The 23971-nt window shown below is 38.2% G+C and overlaps 1 protein-coding gene across 1 annotated transcript; it reads right to left on the bottom strand.

Annotated features, from left to right (window-relative positions):
• Nucleotides 1-18297: 18297 nt before the first annotated feature.
• Nucleotides 18298-23702, bottom strand: LOC105049888 (G-type lectin S-receptor-like serine/threonine-protein kinase At4g27290). The gene is made up of 7 exons (XM_029266630.2): nt 22424-23702; nt 20554-20673; nt 20312-20466; nt 19923-20133; nt 19049-19286; nt 18820-18970; nt 18298-18731 (listed from the first exon to the last, which is right to left on the bottom strand). Exons 1-7 carry the CDS (start codon nt 23700-23702, stop codon nt 18423-18425), a joined length of 2463 nt encoding a protein of 820 aa, XP_029122463.2. The 3' UTR covers nt 18298-18422.
• Nucleotides 23703-23971: the final 269 nt, after the last annotated feature.

Raw genomic sequence — 23971 nt, 5'->3', positions numbered from 1 at the left:
ATTATATTATATTAAAAATATAAATTATATAATTTTACATATAGATACTGCTTTACAAGCATCAAAATTACATACACATTAAAAAATAAAAAATCATATAAGATTATACTCATCATCCTCTTCACTCTCTTGTACGTCCTCTCCAGTAGCTGATGGATGAGAGTCGAATATTTCAATATTTTATAATAAAAAAATAAAATATTATTAATAAATTTCGAAACAAAAGCAGATATATCGATATAGAGATGTATATTTTGATATACTACTCTAGTTTTGGAACAGATTGTTTCAATAAGTTCTATTCGATGATATGGAGCTATAGACACCTCCGATCCATCATTTAGATGGTTAAATTAAATTTTTACTCTCTAGATTCTATTTCTGAAGTATTAATAAGTTTCAATATGAAAACGTAGATATCGATATGGAGGTATATATTTCGATATACTATTTCGCTTCTCGAACAGATTATTTCTACACATTTCATTCGATGAATAGAGGTATAGACATCCTCGACCTATCATTTGGATGGTTAGATTAAATTTTTACCTCTCAAATTTTATTTTTAAATTATTAATAAATTTTAATATAAAAATATATATATCGATATGGACGCATATATTTCGATATACTATTGAAATTCTCGAATAGATTATTTTTATATGTTCCATTCAATAATACAGAGCTATAGATACCCTCAGCCAATTGTTTGGATGGTTAGACTGAACTTTGACCTTCTAGATCTTCTTTTTAAACTTAAATTTCAGTACGGAAGTATATCTTTCGATACACTCTTTCAATTAATTTTTTTTTACATATTTTATTTAATAATACGGAGCTATAGACACCCCCAGCCAATCAATTGGATGGTTAAATTAAATTTTTAGCCCCTAGATCCCTTTTTTCTGACTCAAGTCTAAATATGTGAAGCTTCTAAATGAAAAAATTTAAAACAAGTAAAACAGCTTACTAATAGAATTATCTGATGTGATGGTTGGGATAATGAGCTCAGCTGGTCATACAACTATGCATCTCGAAGAATCTTCACGACCGTATACTTGATGGCATCTTGGAAGCTCTGAGATCGCTGGCTCAAAAGCCTTTGCACGATCTCCTCCACATACTGATCGCTCCAAGTCTAGGTTGTCGGAGCCTGTGACGACATTGAAGAGTATCGAGCCATTAGAGGATCGAAGCTGTGGCCGACTCCTATGATCCGGCTCCTACTCACCCCTCCAGTAACCCTAAGCCATCCCTCAAGGTCAAGAAGGAGCTAAGTAAATGGATCATCACCATGCTACGAAACGACATACTCCATGTAATCCACCTACATAGTTTAGAAATACATTAGTTCTAATATACATATCAGATTCTATAACAACTTAATAAATATCATTTAAAATTCTTGCCGTGATCTATCACAATTTAGAATCTAAGTAATCACCAGTCCTCCTAGACTAGTATATGCCCTCCCATAACCATAGCTGACCTACTGGATGACCTAATTGCCGTGTCTACAATAAGTAATAAAATTAAATTAAATTAATTAAAGCATACATAAAAAAGTTTTTATAGTTCTAGTGAATAGTTTTGGTATAGATTTTTTATCAGTCTATCGACCACAACATGTGTGTCGACGGAGCCATCCGTGTGCTTGATCGGATCTTGCTGGACGGTCCAATTCTGTCAGGCCCTCTGCCACCTACTGGAGTACTCTTTGTTACTCCACTAGTCATAGAAGGCCTTCCATACATCAACCCACATCCAGTGATCCTGATAGGATCTCTGGTCTAATGGTGACTGAAAATCAAAATGCTTGAGTAGGACTGCCTAAGGCTATGTAGCCCATCTCTAACAAAATATCGAGTCGACTCGGCAGGCATACCAACCACAAAAATTTCAAAGTTACAGATCATATAAGCTTTATTTTTGCGGTTCTTCCTCTCAATTCATGCAGGCACTCCTTCCACCATAGTTCTCTATAGTATGATGGCCTTTATCATGGATTTTAAGGAGTACTAGACTGCTCAAAAAATAAACTACATCATACATATCATATATGCATGTAAATAAAATCATATCTTGATAGTAATGCATGAAACATCAATAAATCAAATCAATTTTATTTTTAATTTATTAGATATCAGATTCATGCATTTATGTTCATGTCAACAATCTGGTTCTGATACCACTGAAAGCTTGTAGGTAGTTTTGTGCATGTAATTCAAATTTTTTTTTGAATCTTAACGCAGTAGAATGAATCTAAATTAAACATTTCAATATAGCATACACTAGATCTAATGTAAAAACAACCTAAGTAAGGATCTTATGACTTTACATAACATGCATAATCTGAATCTAAAATCGAAAACATAGATCGTATACACAATATAGATCATATCTACTATGAAGTTGAGATCAGATCTCTATACCTAAGCATGGGTGGATCTACACTGCAGCTGATAACCATGGATTTGTCAGGTTCTTTAAGGCACACAGCAGCCGCACAGACGAGATGCTAGCTCGGGGATGGGATCCCGGCTCAGGGACATGACCGCAGAGACGAGGGCATAGGGATGGGGCTACGGGAAGGCAGCGTGGGTCGGTACCGAGGGGTCGGGTCGGTGGGGCAAGGGCAGCAGGGTCAGGCAGCAGGCTAGCGAGGTCGGGGTGGCGAGGCTAGGGGTGGCAGGGTCAAGAGGCTGGGGTCAGTGGGGCAGGGGCTGTGGGGTTGGGCCGACAGTCTCTGGGAGGCGAGAGGTGATCGAGGAATCGAGGAGGTGAGAGGAGGCTAGGGGCTTGCGACTAGAGGCTCAGGGAGGCGGGAGGCGGCTGGGGGCTCGGGGAGATGGGAGGCAGTTGGGGGCTTAGGGAGGTGGAAGGCAATCGAGGGCTTGCGGTTGAGGGCTCGGGGAGGCGAGGGCGGTCGGGGTCTTGAGGAGGCGGCTGTGGGCTTGGGGAGGTGGCTGGGTGCTCGCGGTCAAGGGCTCGAGGATGCAGGAGGCGGTTGGGAGCTCGAGGAGGTGGGAGGCGGCTGGAGGCTCATAGCTAGGGGCTCAAGGAGGTGGGAGGCAATCGGGTGTTGGCGGTCGAGGGCTCAGGGAGGTGGAGGTGATCGATGGCTCGGAGAGATGGGTTGGGGATTGGGGAGGTGAGAGGCAGTCGGGGGCTCACGGTCAAGAGCTCGAGGAGGTGGCAGGTAGTCGGAGATTTAGGGAGGTAGGTCGAGGGCTCAGGGAGGCGATTGGGGGCTTGGAGAGGTGGGAGGCAGCCGACGGCTCACGATCAGGGGCTCGGAGAGTCGGGAGGCAGCCTGGGGCTCAGAGAGGCGATCGAATGCTCACAACTGGGGGCTTAGGGAGGCGAGAGGCGGCTGGGTGCTCACAGCTAGGGGCTCGAGGAGGCGGAGGCAGGGGAAAGAGGGGGTGGGGGAAAACGAGGGGTGGTGGGAGGGCACACAGAAGAAAATGAGGTCATGCAGGGGAGGGAATTTTTTTTTATTTGTTTGGATAAACTATTAGCGATGATATTTTCCATCGCTAATGTCGTCGCTAATACTATTAGTGATGATATTTTTGTCTCTAATGCCATCGCTAATAGTTATAAATTTTTTTAAAATTTATAATATAATATTTTAAAATCTATTTTAATCATAGTAATATATAAACTGCTGCTATATAATATATGACAGTGGTTGTGCAACCACCGTGATAGAAGTATAGCAATGTAATAATTTTGTTATGCAACCACTAATATAGAGGCAGAATATATATTTTTTTTATTTTTCTCTAAATATAGTATAATTTTAGAATAATGGTCCCATCTTCATCATTCATTATCTAAATAATTATCGTTAGATTATCATTACAAAAAATCATCTCGATTCAGTAGCCCTAGCTATGTCAATTAATAAAATTTAATTTTTATGGTTCCAAATGATCGTATGATGATTTGATAGATAGAAATCACTGATAGATTTAAAAATTTACAAAGATGATCTCGATAATATTTGTAGCATACCATCAAAATTTCATTTCGATCGGACATCATTGTCATATTCAATTTAGCATGAGATGATTTTGATCATTAAATAAAAAATGAGTGATCAAATTAAAGGCCAAACAACATCCGATTAAGATAATTTTTTAGATAAATAATCTTTACTATTACTTTAATTATTTGTATAGTGATGATCATAAAATCTAAATCGTGCACATATAAACCATCCATGTTAAGCAGATCTTACAAAAGCACAAGTATAATCACATAAAGATTTTAAGAATAAGCATCAAAAGACATATAGTTTTGGATCGTTCATATATACATAATTTGAATTTTATGATCACCACTGTACAAATGATCAAAGTAGTAATAAAGATCATTTATCTAAAAGATTATCTTATAATCGAATACCGTTTAGCCTTTTGATTACTCATTTTTTATTTAACAACTAAAATCATCCCATTTTAAATTGACCATGATAATGATGTCTGATTAAAGTAAAATTTTAATATTATGCTATGAATATTACTGAGATTATCATTATAAATTTTTGAATCCATCGGTGGTCTCTATCTATCAGATCATCATGCGATCGTTCATGACAGTCAAAATCAAATCTTATTGATCGACATAACTAAGACTATCAGATCAAGATGATTTTTTGTGATGATACTCTAATGATAATTATTTAAATAATAAATAGTGAAGATAGATTTTAAATTTTAAAATTATATCATATTCAAAAAAAATAGAAAAAAAATTATATTCTACGTTCAGCATTACCGATGGCATATGTCGTCGCTAAAACTCTTCTTACCATTGCTAATAATTTTGATAAATAAAAAAAAAATATTTTTTATGATGGTGTATAGCGTCGCTAATAGTGTCGTCGCTAATTATTAGAGACGGCAATGCCATCGCTAATACTCTTTTCATCGTTGCTAATAATTTTAATAAATAATTTTTTTTATGATAGTAAATTCTGTCGCTAATAGTGCCATCGCTAATAATCCTTCTCTAATACCATTTTCATTGTTGCTAAAACTACTATTAGCAATGGCAAAAATACCGTCGCTAATAGTTATTGATAAAATAATTATTCACAATAGAAAAATTATCATCAATAATGCCATCACTAATACCCCTATTAGCGATGGCAAAAATCCATGTTCTTTCTTACCAACAACCAAAGGTTGGTTATTGGTTGTTAGGATCTTCTTTCTCCCTCTTTTGTCCAAGTTTGAACATGGATTTTTCTCTCTCCTTTGTCTAAGAATTGGACATAATTCTTCAATCTCTAGCATAGAGATTTTGTACATTGATTTTTAAGAAGAAAAAGAAGAAAGTATTCTTCTCATGATCTCTAGTGTAGAGATCTTCATCCTCCTATTCTCTTCTTTCTCTTTAAGAGGGTCTTGAGAGAAAAAAAAAATTTTAACTATCAAGATACGATTTCTGTAAGAAAACTAGCACCCCGATGAGATCAAAAAGCTTCTGATCAAATCGAGGTCTTATATGGATATCCGTAGAGGTCGGACGTTTGTGCGATTTTAAGGGACCTTCGGAAGATATCTACAATCATCGATTCGTGGTGTAGATCGACCCACATCAAGGTATGAAGATTAGATCTTTTCTATTTATTCTTTTCTATTTGATTTCTATATCTAAATCCTATCTCACATATGTAGATCTTATTTTATGATTTTTAAATTTGATCTCATGTATACTTAAATTAGATTTAATTTGAATTTTTTAATTTTTACTACGTACTTATTTTGAAAAATTTTTGTATGTATGGAACCATGAAATCTCAACAAGAACTACCTCCAGAGGAAGAGAGCGTTGGTGAGAAATTTTGTCATATACAACTCCTTAAGCTTCGACTATAGTATCGTCGGAGAAATCTCACCAAGCACATAGATCACCACCTCATTCACTAGGTACAAATGGATCGTACTTACCACTTGCATCTAGAGCCACCTCTAATCCTACATCTCTATGGCAGTCGGCTTCTCCTTATACAAGAGAGCAACGATCAACCCTTGCTGGATGAGCATGTCCTTCATCCTTACCTATCACAAGGAGAAATTGCTCTTTCCATTAAATCTGTTGATCTTCATCTTTATTGAGTCTATCTTCTCCATCTTCAATCTTGCTCACAACTGCTGCAATCTGTGTCTTGGTATCGCTTCGCTCTGATATCACTTGTTAGGGATATCTGGTCAGGACACTACCTCCACAGGATCTTTTCGATACCACGTATCGTAGCAGGAAGAAAAAAAAAATAAAATAGAAATACAATCAAATACGTGGATTAGCTAAAAGGCTCGCCTCCACGGGACATACAAGCTTCACTATGAAAAAGAGAAAATTATAAGAGGAGATTACACCCTCAACTCTTGTACACTCAATCTCTTCCTCACAAGAAGCTCTCCCTTGCAAAAACTCTCTTTCTAGAAAGACCTCCTTAAACTCCTAAAGCAACCGCTGTCTGCTGCCTAACAATCTATTTGAAGCACCCTGCTTCTGCTCTTTGTCGGTGCCTCTTGATCTGCTGCTACTGTGGGTCTTCTGCCGAACAACCAAAGGAACCTGTGCAACACAGCCACTATTTTGCCACAGGCCTATTTATAGCCTCCGATCGAGCTCAATCCTGATTCCAAAGCAAATCAGGCTTCCTAACAGCACCAAACAATTTTCTTAGCCATCATATCAAGATTGGCAATGCTCCAAGCCATTCGATCGTGCAAAACTGGAGTCTCCGGTCCATCGAAACCCCATGAGTTGCAAGAAACACTTATGAAACCATATTCCAGTCCATGTGGACCATAAGAAACTCAGGGGCAATGCCTGCCCGATCCACATGGTTCCCCATGGACCGTTGGTCCTTGCACCGCATGTGAACCGTGTGGGAAAATCATATGAACCGTTGGTCCTTGCCTGCGCGTGCCCGCCCAGGCCTGGGCCATGCATCATGCACGCCCGCATGTCTGCATGCTGGGCCATGCGCTCGCGGCTGTCCCGCACATCGTCGTGTGTGCCTGCTCCATCCGTCGGTCTCTGCCGGCCTCCGCCACTCTGTAAGCTGTGCCATCTTCTATCGAGCGTATCTTTTTTATCCGATCTCCATTTAGACTGATCTTAGGCTCGTTGGACTCTGTTCATCGTTGCGGACCTCACTGTGGGTTCATTATAGACCAAATCTCGAGGCGTCAAATCCTAACATAACGTTACTTCATATAAGTATCAGTGGTTGCTACATGGGGCTTTTGATGAGAGAAAATCATAAGAATCATATCTAAAAATAATATTAAAATTGTTCAGATGGTTTAGAAGCTAAATTTTAATTTTTTATATTTTAAATTTTTTTTAAAAAAATCTATCTTAATTCAAGAATCAAAATCATAATTTATCTCTCAATCTTCTTTATTTGCACGTTGACTTATCATCAAAGAGATAATGGGTTGCTGAGGTGTGACTTTGGACTAGGTGCATAGTCTGGGCCCAAGCATAGGGGTTGTATCTTTAGCTAAGAAGAATTCACCTTCCTTTGTGCGAATCCAATGGTGGATCATGGAATCTTCGCTTCAAGAGCCATGCTGTCTGATGAATAAGAGAGTTCGGAGTGCTTTGAGATCCGCATGGAGTGCAATCAAATGGACAGTATCGCGAAAGTATATCAACCATTCTTTCGTCGGAAAGATACAACCCGAACCTGTTTGTCAATTCTTAAATGACGTTTCTACATCGCTATTGGCTTAAAGAAAGATAGTTTTGCTGTTTGCATTATATTGCGCAAAACAACCAACAATACATGGAAGTTAATGGTTGTCGTGTGTCCAGAAGTCAGACGTCGGTTCTCTCGGTCAAGGGCCACTTGCATTTGTGCTGCCGTCGTTGGTGGCGCGCACGCAAGGCACCCGATAATATCTTGCGCAGAAGGAGAATTATTAGATAAACTCGTTTTAGGACATAGACAAAACCAATAAAAGTGTTGCTTATTAATTTATTTTTTATTAATAATTAAGAGAATCATTAATGATTCGAAATTTTTTATTGGATCCGAGATGAAGAGATGAACCATATTTTTAATTAAAAAAATAAAATCTACTATATTTTAATAAGATCTCCACTGACTGTACGTGTGAAGAGGTAAAAACATGAGATCCACCGTGATAGTGGGCCCACCGAAAGACTTCCAAATGAGTGAGAAAGCTTTTTCCCCGCGATGGACTCCACTCCTAAGTGGATCCCATCTTTTCCTATCTTCTCAGCTATGATTTAATTCAGAATACGATGGACTCCATTTTTTTTTTTTTATTCAAAACATGGCCCAGCCTTTCAACTCATGACCAAGAAAAACTTTCAAGTCATTAATAATTTTCAAAACATGGTCCAGCCTTTCAACTCATGACCAAGAAAAACTTTCAAGTCATTAATATTTTTTATTAAATTATAGTTAGTCATTATTAAAAAATCAGCTGATATTTGTGGCTTTTATTGACTTTACCTGTGTCCTATGAATCTACCTAATAATTTCTTGTATAGAAGTATGCCAGCCTCTTGGTCATTTACCGAGAAAGTGATCTTTGATCACGCAAGCTAAATGGTTGCATATCAAAAATATCCATGGTTCGGTTCAGATCAATGTAAAATTAATCTTTAAAACAAATCAGCTTGAATCGATTATGGGCTATTGAGTGTCTATCAAATAAATAGTTTATGGGATAGATGAATTGGCTACAACCTGTTTTAAGTTCTAATCATGCTAAATGAGTAGCTTAAGGAATAGGCTAGATGAATAGTTTATGGATAAGACTCCAATATTGCACACGCACGCATGCACACATATGGAGATATATATATATATATATATATATATATATATATATATATATATATATATATATATATATATATATATATATAGATTGGTTCAGTTTAAATCAGATTTTTCAAAAATTAAACCAAAATTATACTAGTTTTTAATTTTGGAAATTGTTAAATCAAAACCAAATAAAATTTGAAATAAATCCAATCCAAATTAAAGTAAAATTAGCGGTTCGAATCAAATTTACGATTTAACCAGTTTGATTGTATACCCTGCAAATGATGGAAATTTTGAACTGTGTTCCAAGCATCATGCCCATACCATACATGCTACTTAGCTTTGCCTTGACACCAATTATTGTGAAGCTCCAGAGGGGCAGTGTGAATCATCTCTACTTCGGTATGGTACTGGATAGGACCAATTGATCAATTATGGTCGTCCATGTATGACGGAATGGTTATGAATACATAGGACTTACATGTAAGTTGGATCAAGAATCTTGGAAACGAAGCATGATTTAGACCTAGAGGCCAGTTCTTCCTAGCCGGGCCGGTCACCTTAGTCCTAGTAGCATGGACGGGGAGATTGGATGAGCAGTGTACCTCCACCATGCAAATCCCATTTTGGGCTTTCAGACTTCGCCCAGGGGCCGCAAATATAAAAGGGTAGCCCCGCTGTTTTGTTGCAAAATTAAGTTGGACGGTATGTCATGGGGAATCACAACAATCCCCAATACTGAATCGGACGCACTTGGTAGATAGTAAGGTACCCTGTCTTCTTTCCTTTTATTCTTTCGTCTATAGGTTGTTTTGAATTTTAAGCTTAAAAACGTTGTGATCATTTGGAATTTCTAAAACCCGGACTAGGAAATTATGGTATGGGATTGTATCAGTGGGATTAAGGTTTATTTGCTGCTGTCATGCCAACCAATCCGACTAACTAACCTGTAATAAATGAGTGTCCGTCGGTGATTATCATAATTAGGCTGGTTGTGGGTGGGGGCACAGTCACAAATGGGTTATGTGTCGTTCTGTCGCTTAGATTTGACGGGTCATGAGTGAGGAACGGATCTCCCGATAATAAATGTGGCATCTCGTAACGGTTGGTAGGATAATGGGTGGTGTAGGACTGATCCAACATCTGCAATCTAGATTTAATCCGCATAGATTAAAAATTAAATAACAAATTTGATCATTTTATTAAATAAATAATTTGGTCCAATCCATAATGAATTAAAATAAATTTAATAAATTAAAGGGCCACATATTTTCACCTCTATTTCTCGTCTCCAAGAAACACCCCATCATGGATTCGGACTTTGGATCCCAACTGCCGGGCCAACTCAAGTCACAATTTCAATGAAAATTATAGATGAAGAATTTTTCTTTTATTTTAAGCATTTTATCCATTTGTGTTTAGGTTGTATCTTTCGAACAAAAGGATAGTTGGTCTTTTTTTTCACGACATCAACTATTAGATCACGCTAGACACAGATCTCAAAGCAAGCGGAAGTATTTCATTCATCCATCTGCACATATTTTGATCCAACTATTATGCATTCAGATGGTGGATTCATGTGAAGGAAGATGAATGCTTCTTTCATGCAAAAGGTATAATATTCATCCCTCCACAAACTTTAGTGCGGAGGCCTGCTCCATGCCTTGAAATGATCATCTCCCTGAACTGCACTCGCCAGATGAGTCCAAGTAGGATGCATGGAGAGGTTGGGCCACCATCGTGTTTATAAATCATAGAAGAGAAAGTAAAAATGTAATGAAGAAACTGCACAAGAAAAAATGAGAAGTCTAATAACAACTAGTTTGAATGAAATGGATCAATGTTGAGGAAGGCAGGACCACTTCAGTTAAGTAAGCTCCTAATAAGTGCATTTACACCAAATCAAATAAATCCAAAATGATGGATAGATCTTGAATCCAAAGATGCAAATGATTCAAGCTTATTTCCATAAAAAAATCCTCTCCTAAAAATAGATAGACTAGATTTGTCTCTCCTTTTCTTTCATTTTTTTTAAAATCTGCTTTGAATCAAATAGTAGAAGCTATATGGAATAAAAATTCCATTATGTATGTATGTATGTATGTATGGAGAGAAAGAGAGAGAGAGAGAGAGAGAGACTTGGCTGTGCTCAAATGGTTCTCTACTCTAATCCGTTGTGCTATATATCAGACGATAGAAATCTCATATCAATGATCCAAGCTATTAGATATAATATATTATCTTTAAATTGCCTATACACCAAAAATCTATATATATATATATATATATATATATATATATATATATATATATATATACACACACACACACACACACATATGTGTGTGTGAGCAATTTAAAGGATATAGATTGCATCCTATTGCTGCAAAGCTCCAAAGGATAGATGACGAAATCGATCCAGGATCAAGTTGGAACACTCCCGAGGAAAATTTGATGAAGTCTAAAGGAAATCCTACAAAAGAAGTCCCACGATCAGTGAGGTACCCTCTAGTTTAGGATCCTTCGATGCTTAAATTAGTTGAGGCCTTAAGAACAGATAATGGAAATAGCAAAATAAAAAGACAAAAAGAAGGATCTTGAAGAGTAGAATAATGACTCTTGCTCTCTTCAGTGGAGGAGCTAAAAATGATTCAGCAGAGTCTCAGCTCTATGAGTTCTAACTTACCTTATGAAGGATACCCTATTCCTCTTTATATAGAGGAGACTTGCTCAAGCCGTTAGGAGAGTTTGTTAAGCTATTAGTTTGTCATAATAGAATAGCCAACTGTATAAAGATTGTGGATTGTTTGCCCACATGGTGATTAGCTGTAGTATAGCTAAAAGACAGCTGATATAGACCTAGATGACAATTGCAAGATAACTATCTATGTTTTAGGGCTACATCGGTACCTGACTGATGTGATTTGATGTAAGTCAGCAATTAGTTGAACTGAGTATTATATGCCATCTGTGTCTTAGGGTCATATCGGCTTTTGATCGATGTAATTCACTGTAGATCAGTAACAAGCTGAGGTGAGCATTATACAAAAATCAGTTCTGATCAAGTTAGATCGACAAAATGATGAATTGAAAGTTGAAACAGATCGATAATTAGCCGACTTGACCTAGAAGAATATGTATGATTCAAATAATTCTGCTGTTGCCATGTGGCTGGATGACAAGTTCGGATTATATGCACCAACACATCCAATGGCTCAATTTATCGATTGGGGTTCTCATGATCCTATTCAAAAAGGTGTAGTTCCATGGTTCATCGTTCAATTAATTGCTATATGGTTATAGTGGTTCTAATATATTACAACCAGCTCTTTCCCTTCATATATATTGGTTTGCCCCTGTAAGATATGAAGATTCTGAAATAATGTTGGATGCCACTGGTGGAGAAGATGAATGCTAGACTTATAGCATAGAAAAGGAGACTGCTTTCTAGGAGAGGTAGAGTCACTCTTATCCACTTTATTCTGTAAGCATTCTCTTCCTACCTAATGTTCATCTTCAAACTCTTGAGATGGGGGCGGTCAATAGAATTGATGAGATAAGAAGAGTTTTTATTTAGAAATGAAAATACAATGTTAGCGGATTTCATTGTCTGATGAGTTGGGATAGCGTTTGCCGCTCAAAGGAAGAAGGTCTTAGAATCAACAATATTAGGAATATGAACCTTTGTTTGTTTGATAAGCAGGCATGGAAACTATCGGCGCATTCGACAAGGATCTCACAACATTTTAGCATTCACAGGTTTTTGATTGAAAAATGCAATCATGTTGGATTTTCGGACTATGTTTAGATTAGCCTCTTTTCTTTATGTCTCTTGTTTAATAATATGTTTTCTAGAGCTATTAAAGTCGATGTTTCAATAGCCTCTCAGTGACGTTGGAGAAATCTCGATTAGAACATTAAGATGGGTCCTCTTGCTCAGTATCAAATGACCCAGCCTGACAGCCTGCATGACCTGTTGGCCCACTTTACAGAGTGGATCTTTTACTGTGGATTCCTATTACAAATTTCTTAGCAGCGTTGGTCTATTTTGTCCTTACAGTAGTGTCACATGGAAAGCGGCAGTGCTTAAGAAAATCAAAGTATTTGTTTGGTTGGCATTGAAGGACTGGCTTCACATAGGAGAGGTGATTGCCATTGCCAAGAAAGGATGGTCGGTGAGTTCAGGTTATGTGGTTCTAGCTATAATCCATGGCAACTTGTGATGGCGATTCTTTGGCATGCGTGGCAGGAGAGGAATAGGTGAATTTTTCTCAGGAAGAAAATATCGATCTGTTCACTCCGTTCCTCTAAAGGTTCTCCATTCATTTCAGCTTGAAAGCCATCTTGCCGGCTGGTCATCCTTGATCCAAGCACCGATGTAATTTTTTTTTGACCTTGCTGTCCATCTTTTTCTTCTATTATTCTCTATACATTCTGCTCTTGACCTTCGTAATATGCTTTTAATTCAATAAATTGGGGGAGGATTCTTCTTCTGGATGGAGTACTCTTCCTATTCGAATTTTGAATGCAATTGTGCTGGGCAGGCTAGCTTTTTGCTGGAGCCTCGAGAAATTGATTGGACGGGACAGTACGTCAAGTTGGGCTACAGGTTTTTGTATCGCGGGATTGGGCCTTCTGTTTCGTTGGGTGAGTTTTCTTGGGCTGGGCCAGAGATTTCTCCTCCTCTGTTTTATCCCTTTTATTGCTTCTTATTCTTTCAGTTTTTTTTTTCTCGTGTCATTTTATGTAATAAAAGGTGAGATAGCCTGCCACCTTCTAGCTCAGAAGAATACTTAATCATCTCATCTATACTATGATTGACATGGGGGTAGCAATTTTAGCCAACCTATCGGATATCCAATCTGATCTGATCTAAATGAGATAGATTTTATCCAATCCGATTAGAACCCGGCATGAATGTAGGTTCTAGAAAAAATTCCAAAGTAGATTTAGATTGGATACGGATGATGATATATCCCAATCCAAATCCTACTTGATATAATTTTAATATATATCCATCATTTAAAATTATAAATGAATGATGATATATCCCAACCCAAATCCTACCCAATGTAACCTTAATATATATCCATCATTTAAAATTATAATAATTTTATATTATTTACATACACCCGATCTAATCTGATCCGATCTGATCAAACCCTCTTATATATCCAACCTGAGACCCGCATATCTACCTAATTTGACCAGACTCAACCCAACGCAGATATGAGCATGGAATTTTTACTATGGAGCGAGTATGGGTATGGGCCATACGAATCCTAAAACAATGTCATAGAAATCATACAAAGTCTAAATAATAAGCAAATCTACAAGGATACGGAAAGAATTATAAAAATTCAATTACATCTATCAAACCCAAACCAATCCATCATCACTGAATAAGGTCCACAAAATTGAATATTTATTTGGTATCAGAAGATCAACTAACTAATTAACTATTAACTTCATCACTCGAAACTCTACGTCTAATTCAATCGATGCTATGCAACCTGCAACTCTGAAAGAAAAAGAGATTGTGAGCTTTACAACTCACTAAAAATCTTTCACATGCACACCAGCATGAATATGAAATATCTTTAAGTTAATATTTAGTCAATAAGGGAGTAGTAAAATTCATGCATCAATAATTTCAATAATGCTCAACATATCAATACGTATGCTATAAAACAAACATATAAGCCATGCCAATATATATATATATCAAGTCTAATCATATAACTACTCAGTTGCATACATATCAGCATACAAAAAACTTGAGATATATGTGATTTATAAGCAATAATTTGATTCAACAATATTCTAATGAAATTACTTTTCATTATATGATTAACATGTTGGATCATGACCATATTATCACTCTTAAATTAGATTAGATCCACTCATGCTTCGGCCCACAGTAGGCCAAACATACATCATATTTCCATCCGTAGCCGGTATGCAATCACATCTCAACTTGCAGCTGACATCACAAGTATTATATTTCACATATGCCGACTAGTGCAGATATCATTCAGTCGATACGGTTTATTATCTTAATTTGATTTTAGCACTGGACTAGTCACAACTATGCTCCAGTCTGTGGCAAGCCAAATACACACCATACTTCTATCCATGACTGGCAACCATAAATCATATCTCAATCCATGGCTGATATGTCATATTTCACATATGGCTAACTGATCCACATGCTCCTCTTTTTTTCACTCTCACAATTATGTAATTAATGTTTGTTCTTCTAGTATTAAACTAACTACAACTATACTTCAGCCCGTGATAGGCCAAATACAATGCTACATCCCAGTCTAAGCCACCTACATCCTATCAATTATATTAAATCATGATTTTTTTCTTATTCAATCTAATATATATAACTAAACACCAATTAATCATGAACCATACAACATCAATCCATCAATATGATACACGAGTTGATATATATATATATATATATATATATATATATATATATATAACAATCGTATAGGTATAATTATAAATAAAATTTTTCATAATAATGTAGGTGATTGTATCAAAAAATCCTTATCTTTCTTGATGATAGACCCAAATATGGTGAATATCGACTTGCTCCTTGGTTTACCAATTTGGAGATAGAGAATTTGACATAATACTATCTTATCCCGAAAATTGCTCACCTATAGAGCCAATTTGACCTCAAAGATATGCATTATAAACATTCAAGATCTCTAATGAAGATTATACAAATTCAGATAAATACAATATTAGCCCAGAAATCTGATCACACAACACGGTCTGAGACCCCTCCTAGGGCCAATCCAAATCTAGAGATATCATGACCCATGGTTGGTTTCTTAAATTGTTGATAGAAAAAGGTGTTGATGAGAAGAAAGGGAAGAGAGAGGAAAGAGAGTTTTTTCTTATTAACTTTCTCTTATCTCTCTCTCTTTTATGTCTTCTCTTCTTGAAAAAATAGAGAAAGTAGAAGGCTTTAAGACAGACCACCCCCTATTATGACGATCCTCAGTACTGGCGGCTAGGTCCAATGCTAGTAGATCCAATGACTCTGGCCCATGGCCATCTAAGCATGGCCCATATTCAACAATAATGATCGATGCGGCAAAAAAGAATAAATAGAGGATGCCCATCTATCATGAAATCTGATGACTGATCACTCCAATCTAGTCGGTAGTGGTAGCATTCGCACCATAAAAGAGGAGAAAAAAAGATCAAAAGTCTTTACCTCAACTTTGATGAGATCTCGGGGTTGGATTGATGGAAAGGGAGGGGTTGAAGATAGATTTTTATAGCCAAATTCCAAGTTTAATAAAGTGAAATGGAGTGCTGATTCCCTCCATCCACCAGAATCGGAGAAGAAGTTGGACTCCTTCAAGGATTCTGATTCTTTCCATCTTTTTTTTTTTTTTTCCAGTTTTTTTCCCATGCTTTAAAACTTACATGGAGGAAATTTTAGGGCTGTGGTGTCTTTTGGGCCAATCAATGGTTCGGGCCCTTACATTGCATTTCCAGAGAACCTCTTGCAGCAGCCCATAGATGTGATGTTTGTTCAAAGTAAGAAATCAAACATAGCTCGGGACGGAAAGATAGAGGAGGAAACATGGTAGTGTATGTGCATATTGTTTTGCGGTTGGACTAGTCCATCATTGAGCTAGTGGACCTGGTGCAACCAATAAATTTTGGAAAGTTCATGATACATGGATTAACGGTGGTCCACTGTCATGCAACGCATGGTATACTATGACCAGCTAATCAAGGTCCATCATTTCGACATTGAACAAATTGGACAGCAGATAACATCTGATCTTGCAGCGATGAAGCTCTTCCAACTACACTTGGGGGTGTTTGGTTCGCAGTCGGAATCAAAATAGGAATGGGAATCGGAATGATTTGGAATCGAAATCAGAATGGCCAAATCCCCCGAAGCGTTTGGTTCGTAACCGGAATCGAAATCGGAATCAAAGTCGGAATAAAAAATTGAATCCATAGAGGAGAGTAGGAATTGAGTTCTATATAGATTGAGCCATTCCCATTCTATCCCGGAATCGGAATGAGACTCCTCCCAATCAAACGGTTGGAATGAGAGTCACCCATTCCGATTCCGATTTCAGACCCCCACTCCCTCCAACCAACCCCCTTGGTGTTTAGAAGTCTCTTAGATAAATTTTTATTTCTTGATGCTTATTTTTTCAATAATGGGGACTAGAGAGCATCAGCGTATCACGACAATTGAGGATCGTAGGTAGCTGCTGGACTCAAATGTTCAAACTAATAGTTCCCCAACTGGGCTTGGACCAAGTTGATGGGGGCTCATGTAGTCATCTTTTGTAGTTTAGACAGCAGCTTTGCTGGAATGACAGCAAAGGTGGACTCAATGTTCAAACTTCAAACTACAATATGACCAGTAGGCTTTCCAGGATTTAGATGAGATAGCTACAAGATATCAAATTTCAAGATTGTAACTTTGCTGGAATTCCCCGGTTCCAATGAAAACTGTCCCCATTTGGAAATTAATAAGCTATGCCAACTTGCTCAAGATCTCAAAGTCGCTACTTTTATCATCGGGGAAGAAAGTTGCTACCGTGTTGCATTTTACAATGGGCCCATAGCCTTTCAAGGTCAACAGTCTCTATTTGAGCACTTCTTCTTTTAAAATTTAGACGATTTATTGTCCTGCCATCTTTTGGCTGAATGATACTTTGTATTCTTAGCTTTTTTTTTCCATTATTAATAAAAAATTATCCAAATCATGTGGTAAACAGGCAAGTAGAATAACGAAATAAGAAGGAAAAAGAGAAAAGCGGAAGAAAAAGAGAAGAATAAGAGCACATAATTTTTATATGGTTTAGTTTATTAACCCATGTGCATGGGCAAAAAAGATGCAAAAGCTTCATTATAATAAGAAATAAAGATAATAGACTATAACATTTCCTCACAAACCTGAGGCCCCCAATACACCTAATCTTTTGGATACTTAATTGCTCTCTTCCCATGGGATTACAAAAGATATATATAAATAAGCTGATTTAGATTCAAACTGATATTTCTATAATAATCATATAATTAGTGTCATAAGTCAATTTAAACTTACACTGATGCCTAAAGTCAATTTAAATTCAATCTTTTAAACTTGTAAACTCAAAACATACTCAACACACTCAAAGCCTGTTTAGATGTATAGGCCCAAAATCTCATGGGATTCGTGGGTTGAATCAACACAACCAATTAAATTGGGCAAGATTAGGCTTATTTTTATAAATACCCAAAGAAGTACCACTCTAATAATTCTTTGGATTCTTACAAATATAGGCTTAATGCAGTCTACCTTATCTAGTTGTCTCGATCCAACCCATGAATTCTATGAGATTTTGGGTTGAAATATCCAAACAAGCCCTAAATATAGCAAACTGCCAAAAATGGACCACTGATTTGTGATACAACACCTGAGATACAGGACTTAAGATAGTTGAGGACGACGAAGTTGTTCCGACAAAGTAATGCATAGTCATTGAAAGACCGAGAACTTTCATAGTTTGTTTCTGGTATGAGAAACTTTACGACCTCCGTCTAATAGTCAACGACCTTCTACTATTGTAACTGATAATTTATTTATACTATCCAATTCTTTCTTGCTTTTTGATGACTCGACTTCAGAGGATGCTCTTGTTGGAAAAAAGCCAGGATGTTTTGGATCTGGCAAGGATGCATTTTTGCTGCCCAACATCAGTACCACAGAGGACATTGTCGGTCTGTCTTTTGGATGTTCTTGAACGCACAATAAGCCAACCTTTAAACAGTTCAAGACTACCACCATGGAAATTGAATTACTGATTGATCCATCTACTAGTTTCAAGCCATTACCTTCCATCAATAAACTCCATGCCTGAAAAAAATATTACATCGCTATCATGATTTAAAGGAAAAAAATAGGAATATATGAATAGGATTTACTGTTCTTTTCCCAATCTTACATGTGCTAGAAGGTTTCCTTCATGCTCGGATATGGAAACCCCTCTATTCTTCTTGCCACTAATGATTTCAAGTACTAAGACACCAAAGCTAAAAACATCAGATTTCACTGAGAAGACACCATCCATGGCATACTCAGGAGACATGTATCCACTGCATTTATCATTAAGGTGGTTACAATTTTTTTCTGAAGAATAAATATCTCAATAATGAAAGGTAAATAATACTTACTATGTCCCCACAACTCTTTGAGTATTTAGTGTCGTCTCATCCCCTCTAAATATTCTTGCCAAGCCAAAGTCTGATATTTTAGGATTCATATCTTCATCAAGAAGAATGTTGCTAGCTTTGAGATCCCTATGAATAATTCTAAGTCTAGAGTCTCGGTGTAGATAGAGAAGACCCTGAGCAATTCCTTCAATAATGTTGTAGCGGGTTTGCCAATCCAATAATGCAGCTTTATCTTTATCTGCCCAATGTTTGCTTTATGTTAGCCTTGCTTGCATCAATAATAAAGAAATGAAATATCTATCCACCTCAGTTTGATTTTTTTTTTAAAAATTGGTAGCAAATAAATCAAGCTTACACACCCGTTTAGCTTGTGAGTAAAACAAATTCTAACAAATATACTACTTAGAGTTTTCTTTTCTTTTCTTTTTTTTTGAAAGGAAAATATGCTAGTTAGAGTTAAAACCTGGCATTTACTTTTCTTCAAAGATTGATTACAATATGGCAGTAGATTCAGAAGAATAATATGACATACTTAAGCTCCATGAAGTTGGCTACCTCCACAAGGCCAGCCACACTCTAATTGTCATGACTCAGACCTTTTAATTTTAGTTTAGAACGTGTCGTTTTGAGTGACCCTACTTAAAAGTTCATTTTCATATGAGTGTGCCCAACTATAGTGTCTTGATTTCCAGTAATCTTCCATTTTACCAGCAAAAGTGAGTTATTGATTCAAGGCAAAGGTTGGTATTTATTGAGCAAAATATTTTCTTGAACTCTTGAACTAAATATTACAAGGTATAATTATACTGTGATTTTCTTAATTTAATAAAGGACAGGAGACAGAGACAAAGAAGAGGGCAGAAGATTAACAAACCAAATAGGAAGGTGTCCAAGCTTTTATTAGGCATGTATTCATATACCAGCATCCTTTCCTCTCCCTGAGTGCAGCAACCTAGAAGCCGAACTAGATTTCGATGCTGAAGCTTGGCAATCAGCATCACTTCATTCATGAATTCATCAATGCCCTGCGCTGAAGTCTTTGAAAGCCTCTTCACGGCTATTTCTTGTTCCTCCCCAAGCTTTCCCTGAATTCACCGCATTCAGCATTGCTCTACTTAAAAGAGTACTAAATCTAGAGGCAATATCAAGCATTCAAAAGCCCTGAACGCAACATTGTATTCAGAGTGCCGATTAGCACCCTACATCGACTGGGACCTACAAAGTGACATCGTACTAAGCTCAGTTAGTAAACTAAGAAAATACCTGGTACACGGGGCCGAAGCCACCTTCTCCAAGCTTGTTTTTGATTGAGAAATTGTTGGTCGCTGCAATGATTGTCCCCAAATCAAATAAAGGAAGCTCCCAGTCCTTGCGTTCCTTGCATTTGTTGTTGCGGTGACCAGCGAAGGGAATGGCACCTGAGGAAGCTTTGCAGTAATCACAAATTATAAGTAATCACCACTCATGATGTTATGGTTACATATTATGAGGTGGACTAATTTTACCTGCTCTTCTCCTCTTTATCCAAGTGCAAATACCCACCGAAACAAACAGTAGAATCCCCACAACAAAGCCCACCACAATCCCAGCTATGGTACGTGAATGTGAGTGATCTGATCCTGGACCTGAAACATTAGGACCGTCATATAAGTGCATGATAAGCCTTTCTTTGTTTTCCGTTTTGGTTCTTCAGGAACATTTTTTGTTTTTAGAGCATCAATAAGTCCCACATATAAATTGGAATGAATATTGGTTGCTCGACTTAGCCTGAGTTTGAAATGGGTGAGACCAAATTATCAATTATTTGGTTTGAGTTTGGGATTTTTACAAAACTTTTAAATGGGGACAAGACTGAAACTTATAATTTGAGGCTAAAGCATCGTGTTTTGAGCGACCCTACTTAAAGGTTCCTTTCAGATGAGTCTTCGTGGCCCAAAATGTCTAGGACTCTAAATCTAACTCCGAACTTGGTCAGAATTTACTCAAGCCTAGCCTGTGGTCCATTCGGAAGGCATTCCAGCCCGACGTGCCTATGGGTAGCCAGGACCCGCTTCCAGTCCTACCATGTATACTTGGATGTAGGATTATTCTATGGGTATAATAAGCGCTGTGTGTAACGTAAGAAAAAGAGTTTCTATTAGGATTTAAATGGGAAACGTGATTGTTTTAAAAATATAAATAAATAAAAATGCTACTGTAAGAGTCTTAGTGTAAAACTATGAAATATAAAAAATTCATTCGAGCAATCATATATTTTGGAACATGTTTAGCTGTTCATGGGCAAAAACAGGACCTAGTCCATCTGCAATCCATGCAAGGGAAGACATGATTCATACCCTACTACAAATAGGGCTGGAAATAGGTCTAGCCAAGTGAGGCCCATCGAGCCAGGCCGACTGCAGGTTGGCTATGGGCAAGGCTTAAAAGAGCTCAAATCATATTTGGGCTTAAATATAGAAGCCGTTTATTTTTCAAACAAAACTTGAGTGGCTAGGCCCAACTTGAGTCCAATTTTCAAAAAGGCCCGAAATGGAGCCAAAATTCAAGGCTATCATCCTCAATGAATAGTCATTCAGTCCGACAAGAAATTATCACATGGTCCAAGTTCAGTCCACCAATCCAAATCTCAGGGCATAAATGCGGCGGATAACATGCACCCCTTGTTTGATCTTGAATTGTTTAAACACAAGGAAGTAATGGGGCTAGTTACTACTGGGCTGGTCCAGTGGTCCGTCTAATAAGTAAACCAGTCTGAGCCTATTTTGTGGCTTAACTAGCTTGATCATTATTCTGGAAAAATTCGTCAGATGGTTGCTAACGTAAACATATAGCATTCCATCAAAAAAAGTGAAGCTACAAAATGAAAGATTAAACTTCAAGTGGGTTTGAACTAGCTCAGTTTTCAGCCTTAATGGATTATTTGGGCCAGCCCAATCATGTTCCGGTCAGATCTGAGTTTGTGCTAAGGCCGGGCTCTTGCTGGAATTATTTTCAAAAGCTTCTAGGGATAAGCTACAGAAAAAGAAAAAGAGAAATTGAGATGGAGTCGGAAAGAGAAGTGGGCCCAGCCCATTTCAAGTCCCAACCACTAAAGTCAAAAGGTCGGCGTCCGAGTTAGCACCTATCGGTGTGTCTGCTATAGCTAACAAATGTGCAAAACCCGACTGACACCAAACAATACAAACTCGGCTACATACACCCTATTGACGGTACAAGTCCACCCTTGAACCAGTATAAACTGGCACAGCATCGAATTCGACACCAGCATCGGAACCGACGATGCAGACATCTGCCAATTTCCAGCTTGCGCTGATCCAATGTAATAAATCTTTTTAGTGTGCATTTGCTGACCTCAATAAATAAAACAGTACATACCTAGATCAGCTGCTGCTAGTCGGACATAGAGATCCTGTCCACCAAAGGAATACACTCTAATATCAGTGAGCTCCGTTGTCCAAATTATGCAGCCGGTCCCATTCACATCAGCACTAGCATAGGCCGTGCATGAACAATTTCTCAAGCAAGTAGCCCTACACTCATCCAGTCCCATGCTCCTGTCCATCGTCGACCTGGATGTGTCCGGCAGCTTTACCTCCTTTATCGTCACAAACCCATCAGTCCTGCTCCGACAGTCCAGCTCCGTCATCCTAGCACACCCATCTTTTTCATCTCTAAGGTTCCAATTTGTTGGCGACCTAGGCTTAAACCCCTGCAAGCAACTACATATTGGTGAGTCGTCCATATTACAGATCCCATAAGCCCCACACTGTGTCATATGCTCGCATTGGTCCTTTGGCTCAGACATGTAGATGCTCCACATTTGGCTGTCATCAATCCAGACAAGGCGTTGGACAACACCAGTGTAGTTCACGGTAACCCTTACGATGAACGACGTGCTGGTGGTGTTGTACATGTAGAAGACCTCGTCATTCTTCATGACAAAGGCCAGTATGAAGATATTATAGCGCAACATATCCGGGATGCCACTAAAGATTTTCCCGTTCCATGGCCCGCCTCGCCACAGCCAGTCTGAGCCTTCCCACAAAATCATCTGGGGGTCGCCATGGAGATCCACAGCCATGGTGTAGGGGCCTGGCGCTGGGTCGCTAGGACTGATCCATGATGTGAGGTTTCGATTGAGGCCACTCGTTAGGTTCCACCCCAATTTCATCCCGGGGAGCAGAGTGTCGGAAGGGTAGTCGAAGCTCTGCCATGCAAAGCTCCCGGAAACATTAGCTTCTTTAACGATGAAATTGCCGTCGTCTAAGAGTTGCGCAACTGGATTGGCGAGGCCCAACGAGCCCGAGGACCAGATGGTTTTAGAATTATGGTCGGTGATGATGAGAGTCCCATTGGCGGTGATCGATAGGCTGCCATTGCGCTCGGAGATTGGTTGTCGGCGATTGACAACCCACACGATGGTAGAAGGCGAGATCTTGTACCATATGCCGACGTAACGATTATTAGTTTTGATGGGGCTGAAAAAACCTAAAACAATTTTTTTCCCAACTGAGATCAACTCTTGGCCATCGGTGAGTGATCGAGCTGGGGTTAGGGTGTCACCTACAATGGAGGGAGAGAAATGAGAAGAAAAGATTAAGAAGAGAGAGAACAGAGCTGCAGGTAGCCAGCCCATCTTCCCAAACAGCACCATTTCGAAGAAAAGGTCAACAGACTCACACGGCTTTTCATTCTTCTGAAGTTTAAGGCTGTAGTACTTTATCAAAGGATAAATTAGGGGATAAGGTGACCATTGGGCCGCGTCATCGCGTTGGACCTATTCAAACTTTTGTTTGTTCTGCGACGACCCGAACATTGACTTTGAACCAGATGCATGGTCTGGGCCCAAGCGTAGGGGTTGTACCTTTCGCGCGGAAGGAATCATTGCTTCGTGGCGATGCGGTCTGATGAACGAGAGAGTTC

The sequence above is a fragment of the Elaeis guineensis genome, chromosome 2 (assembly GCF_000442705.2).
Source record: "Elaeis guineensis isolate ETL-2024a chromosome 2, EG11, whole genome shotgun sequence".
Classification (NCBI taxonomy): domain Eukaryota; kingdom Viridiplantae; phylum Streptophyta; class Magnoliopsida; order Arecales; family Arecaceae; genus Elaeis; species Elaeis guineensis.
Note: the sequence above shows the minus strand (reverse complement) of the source record. Positions and strands in the feature narration are given on the sequence as shown.

Excerpts from the sequence above, each read along its gene's own strand:
- LOC105049888 (XM_029266630.2), bottom strand. The coding sequence starts at position 23,702 with ATGGTGCTGTTTGGGAAGATGGGCTGGCTACCTGCAGCTCTGTTCTCT. Across the intron at positions 20,467-20,553 it reads GATAAAGAGGAGAAGAGCAG|GTGCCATTCCCTTCGCTGGT; the intron begins GTAAAATTAGTC and ends AAGCTTCCTCAG. Across the intron at positions 20,134-20,311 it reads GCTTCGGCCCCGTGTACCAG|GGAAAGCTTGGGGAGGAACA; the intron begins GTATTTTCTTAG and ends CGGTGAATTCAG.